Source organism: Geospiza fortis, unplaced genomic scaffold (genome assembly GCF_000277835.1).
Source record: "Geospiza fortis unplaced genomic scaffold, GeoFor_1.0 scaffold546, whole genome shotgun sequence".
Lineage (NCBI taxonomy): Eukaryota > Metazoa > Chordata > Aves > Passeriformes > Thraupidae > Geospiza > Geospiza fortis.
In genome coordinates this window covers 69,072-74,902 of record NW_005054612.1, presented here as the reverse complement: position 1 = coordinate 74,902, position 5,831 = coordinate 69,072, and the positions used below count along the sequence as shown (strand labels likewise).

The following is a 5,831-nucleotide window of genomic DNA, read 5'->3' as shown; positions in this document are numbered from 1 at the left end:
GACTGAGGGAGAGGCAGCTCCAGCAGCAGGGCTTTGCTCTGGCAGGAGGCTCGCTGGGAATCAGGTGGTGCACGCTGACAGCTTGGGTAACTGCCACACCATGGCTGCAGCCTTCAGCCCCTTTCTCTCTTGTAATTATATTTGTCACATTGCATCGTAAAATGAGTTATTAGGTCTTTGTTGCTGAAATTGGCTTCCCAGGTAATCAGGGCAGGTCTCTGGAACAGAAATAATAATTGGGTTCAGCTCTCTCTGTGCCTGGGTGTGTTCCAGGGCTTTGGAACAGTGAGTTGGGTCCCACTGCTGCAGGCTGAGTCTCACCTGAGCTCCTCGGCGAGGCATGCAAGAGGTCCCGTGGGGTGGGAGGGGGGTGGTGGCTCCTTGGGGCTGCAAAGGCTCCAGGAATGTGGATATGGTTGGCTGCTGTAATTGATTGTAGAGTGGAGAAAATACATCAGCCTCTGTTCTTGCTCCCTTGCAGGAATGGGATGTGTTTTGGGACAAGAGTGGTGGGACTTGGCTGAGGGCAAAAGGCTGAAGTGGAATCACAGAATCACAGAATTGTTTGGGTTGGAAAAGCCCTCAGAGATCATCGAGTCCAACCATTCCCCCAGCACTGCCAGGGCCACCACTGACATGTCCCCAAGTGCCACATCCACGTGGCTGTTAAATCCCTCCAGGGCTGGGGACTCCAGCCCTGCCCTGGGCAGCCTGTACCAATGTCTGACAGCCCTTTCCATGACTTTTCCCCTAATATCCAACCTGGCCCTCCCCTGGCACAACTTGAGGCTGTTTCCTTCTGTCCTGTCCCTTGTTCCCTGGGAGCAGAGCCCAACCCCTGGCTGGCCCCACTCTTCTGTCAGGGAGAGAGAAGGTCCCCCCTGAACCTCCTTTTCTCCAGGCTGAGCCCCTTTCCCAGCTCTGTTCCCTTCCCTGGACACACTCCAGCCCCTCCATGACCTTCTTGAACTGAACACATGAACATGGCCCAGAGTTTCCTGACCCAGGTTTTCTAATCCTCCTTGATTTTTCTCCCTGTTCCTTTTATTCCCGTGGCCCACTGCACTTGTTGTTTTGCTGACCAGTGCTGTGTCGTAGCTGGTGCTCTGTTTTTCCTGGATCCCACAACCCAAAGTCTCTCTGGAATGTTCCTCCAGCTATTTGCATTGCAGTGCTTGAGCTCCTGCTTTTATGGGGTGCTCTGGGGTAAATTCCTCATCCAACAGATAGAATAGTCTGGCAAACAATAAACTCTTCCCCTGCATTTGTCTGTCTTGAGTGCCTGGTGAGAGGACTCCCCAAACCCCACAAAATTAGCAGAGATCATACTGCTTATTGTCACTAACCTACAGAATGATCTCAATGTTAAAATTTTATTTAAAAGTAGTCCAGAGATTAGAGTATTTTCAATTTTTTTTTCAATCAATATGTACAGGAAAAGGTAACTTTAGACACAGTGTGGGTTTTTTCCGAATTTCCCCGGTGACTCAGTGAGCACCAGCACGAGGCGCTGCTCTGTCCTGTGTGAATGTTTGTGTCCATTGACCCCTGAGAAGGGCAGGGAGGGCACAGGTGTCTCTTTCAGATTTCACCCTCTGCATCAGTGAGAAGGTCGGAATTTCCCCTCTCTGCTCACCCCTGTGCTCCTTGCTGCCTGCAAGGCTGCACCCCTGACACAGGAGGCTGCCGTGCTGGGGATGCGTGTGCGAGCTTGTCGCCGCTGCTGGATGGGAACTGCAAACATTTGTCTTGGACAAGCACTTCCGGAGGTTCCCCCGGTGCCAGGGCTGTGCCCGGCCTCTCCTGCCCGCAGGTCTCAGCTGGCTGAGCTGCATCTGGGGCAGATTTGGGTTTGGAGCACAGGGAACTGCAGCTGGAAATGCTGTGCTATGGAATGCCCAGCATCAACGCCACCTCTACTGGTAACTCATTTCTTGGCAGCTCTCTGGACATTTCTGCTGGTCATTTCAGATGATGTTCTTGAAGAACTGGCATGTGGACCTCTGTGACCAGGACCTGCATGATCCTCACACCAACCCATTCTCCAACCCATTCCTTTGCCATGCTGACCAGCTCTTCTTTGCAAGAGTTTTAGAAAATGGGTTGCCTCTGCTTAATCTTTGAGTTGGTTTGAGTCATCTCTTCCAGGAAAATCCTGTGTAACCAGCTGTGGCTGTTATGAAGTGTTGCTCCATAAATACCAGCTGCTTCTAGCAGGCAGTCCAGCCCAAGTGTCTTGTACCAGCACTCCTGTTACATCTGTGTTAATGTTAGATACTCAATGTTTTAGAAAGTGTTACATTTTGCCACCTTATCAGAAAGTAATGGGAGATTTTTCATAGAGGCCAGTACAGTCTTCACGGAAAAATCCCCAAGGCAGGGGATGGTGTACAGCTGTGCCTGTGGTCAAAGGCATCCTGGTGTCTAACCTGGAGTGACTTTGGATGTGTGGTGCCACATCCCTTCTGAGTCCTCATCCTCCAAATGGCCTGAGTGTGAGTTCTGCTTTGCTGCTTTCTTTCCAAAAACCGGAGCAGCAGAACTTCCCAGAGAGCCACGAAGCTGCTCCTTTAGCTGGAGCCCGCCAGCCTTGGTCACATCCAGTGCCACGGGAGCAGGAAGGGGCTGGGGGAGCTGAGTCCCACCCTGCAGCAGGGCTGGGATGAAAATGGCCCCAGCTGCCTGGGCTGTCCAGAGCCCTGTCCCAGAATCCCAGAATCCCAGAATGTGCTGCCCTGGCCCGCGGGGCACTGCTGCTGCCCAGGACGCTGCTCCTGGGGAAGAGGCCCCGAGCCGGGCGCGGGAGGCACACGGATGTGAAGTGCATGCTGAGTGTGTGATTTCCAGCCTTCAGTGCCCACATTGTTGGATAAGAGGATTAGAAAACACCACACAAAGTGGCCTTGCAGGGGGCTGCTTTGTACCTGCTCTGGGCCTTGTCTGGCAAACCCCAATTTCACAGCAGAGCCCATTCAGAGCCCGCGCCGAGATTGTTCACGTGCATTGGCCTTTTTACGAGCCAAGGGGTCACAGTTTCACATTCACTTCATTCCCAAAGCACTGATAGTTTTCGTTTGGGATGGGGGCTGGTGGGGACATGGGGGCTTTTTGAATCTGAGCTCAGTTTGCATTTAAAGCTGGAGATCTGGGGTGGATTGGGAAAGGGTTGGGCTCGCTCTCTCTACTTTATGGTGGATTGAAGAGCTCAGGTGTGATTTCCCAATCCTAACTCTGCCAAGGTTCAAGATTGCAGGTGGAAACCATTTGTCTGGAGTTTATAGACATGAATGCGGGAGGTGTAATGAGAAACTCAAGTTCAGGGGAAACATCTTTGGATCTTACTGGTCAAAGAGGGCATTTCCCAGATGAGATCTCAGGTCCATGCTGCTGTTGGAATGTGCTCATTCCTCCTGTCCCCATCCTGGTGTGGAGTGGCTGAGCTGGACACTGAGGGCTTCTTCATTTTACCTTCTCAAAAATTGGTGTTTTGAGCAATGAGTTTGGCTCTCCCCAGTTCTGCATGCAAGAACTTTAGGAAAAGGCCAAAACCAGGATGCTTTTTGGGATGGTAGGGATTAATTTAAATAAAAATAATTTAGTTGGTGAATGAATGCCAGTTTCAGACCTCTGACTAACAGTTTTTAACATGGAGCATCTGTGATTGGTGCATGTACCCACAGCCTCCCATGGCTGACAGGGTTTTTGTCCCCACTCTGCCCACAGGGACACGTGTGACAATCGCATGACCTGCTCCACCAGCTCTGCCTCCAGCCTGGACACCAGTGCCCAGTTCCAGGAGAACAATGGGCAAACGCAGAGCACCAGATGGGATGAGCAGCAGAAGGTATTTGCCCTCGAGCAGGTGTGTGGTGTCTTCAGAGTAGACCTGGGACAAATGAGATCCCTTCGCCTTTTCTTCAGGTACTGGATCCTTGTGTGAGAATTGTGTGTGAGCCATGTGTGAGCTGTGTGAATCATGTGAACCATGTGAATTGTGTGTGAGCTGTGTGTGAGCTGTGTGAATCATGTGAATTCTGTGAATTGTGTGTGAGCTGTGTGTGAGCCATGTGTGAGCTGTGTGAATCATGTGAATTGTGTGTGAGCTGTGTGTGAGCTGTGTGTGAGCTGTGTGAATCATGTGAACCATGTGAATTGTGTGTGAGCTGTGTGTGAGCTGTGTGAATCATGTGAATTGTGTGTGAGCTGTGTGAGCTGTGTGAATCATGTGAATTCTGTGAGCTGTGTGTGAGCTGTGTGAATCCTGAATTTCTGTGAGCTGTGTGTGAGCTGTGCATGCTCCATGCTGGGGCTCTGGGCAGAGGTGATTTCTGCAATCCTACCTGGAAGCCTTTCCAGAACAATTGTCTCCAGGAAAGTGAGTGTCAGCCTTCCCAAGGAGAGCCTCTGAATTACAGTTACAGAGTCAAAAGGATTTTATTTTTAGTAAAGTAGAGGTTGCTCTTAGCTGTCATACCATAAATGCTTCAAATAACCTGGGGATATGAAAAACATCTTTATCTATGGTACCTTTTCTTCTGCCTGCCCCTCACCAGGCTCCTCTGGAGTCTTGCTGCTCTCAGCCTCTTCAGTTATCTTTCAAATTATTACAAAATTTATTTCAAATAATTGCAAAAACATTTTTACTCCCTTTTTTTTGCTCTCACTCCCTGTTTCTTTGGACAGAGCTGTGTGTGAGCATGTCTGCACATCCCTAGGAGCTGACTTTGTGTACTGCCTTAATGTTTCTGGGGCAGACTTCCTGTGGTTTCTTTCTCCAGGGAAGACAAATTTTAATTCCTTCATGTGAAGGAAGGGTAAAAATAGTGCTGCTACCAGGCACAAGTGGAGAAAATTGTCACTATGACCATGTCATACAATCATAAAATGTCTCAGCTGAAGTGACCCATAAGGATCAGCGAGTCCCAGGGATGTAAAGCTGCCTGTGTGCCCTGTTTGAAGGGGCAGCTTGGTGTCTCTCCCCGAGGGTCCCTCGTGGTGCTGGGTGGCCCCTGCAGGTTGCTCTCCGTTGTTCCCACAGTGATGAGGCGTGCACCTGTGGGCAGCTGGTGGTGGCGAGCAGGGAGAGCCAGTACAAGATCTTCCATTTTCACCACGGGGGCCTGGATAAACTGTCCGAGGTGTTCCAGCAATGGAAGTACTGCACTGAGACCCAGCTCAAGGACCAGGTACCTGAGGCAGGTGTTTCACACGCGGGTTGGTGTGTTGGGGAAATGAGGCTTTGGGTTCATGTCAGCAGGTCAGGCAGGAAGCTGCCAGATGCTGGGTGTTTAGGGTGGAAATGCAGACTGGACTCTTGGACCTGTCTGTCTCCATCCTCTCCTGTTCTACCTGTGGAATATGGGGGAAGATTTACTTAGTGATTTTGATGGACCTGACAGGTCAGCGCTGTCCTTTAGGCACAGAAGGTGCCTGGAAATCTGCAGAGATAGGTTGGAAATGGTGTCAGAGCCTTTCATCCATCTTGTGACGCATAACATTCCGTTTGGAGAATGTTTTGACAAGGCATCTTGCCATATTTTGTTCAATCTACATACAAATGTGATAAGAGCTCTTTAATTATCTGTTTAAGATATTGTATGTGCTTATTAGAAACAGTGATTTTTAAATTTCCATCCTTCCCACAGAGCCCCCCGCTGCTTTTCTTATTACGGTCGCATGGGCTCACTTTTTGCATTGAGCAACCTTTGATTTTTAAATTAAATGTCAGCTGCAGCCTTGCACTGGGATCCTGAGTGCCCTCAGAGAGCCTGGCAGCGCAGTTCCCCACTCTCCTAACAGCAATCCCTTTGTATATGGCCAATCATATGTAA

General features: G+C 50.0%; 1 protein-coding gene across 1 annotated transcript in view; it reads left to right on the top strand.

The window, feature by feature from the left end:
- Positions 1 to 5,831, top strand: part of TBC1D16 (TBC1 domain family member 16) — a 22,652-nt gene that overhangs the window by 11,108 nt on the left and 5,713 nt on the right. Inside the window, 2 exon segments of the mRNA XM_031064657.1 lie at positions 3,724 to 3,921; positions 5,039 to 5,186. Of these exon segments, the coding sequence (XP_030920517.1) occupies positions 3,724 to 3,921; positions 5,039 to 5,186 (346 nt within the window).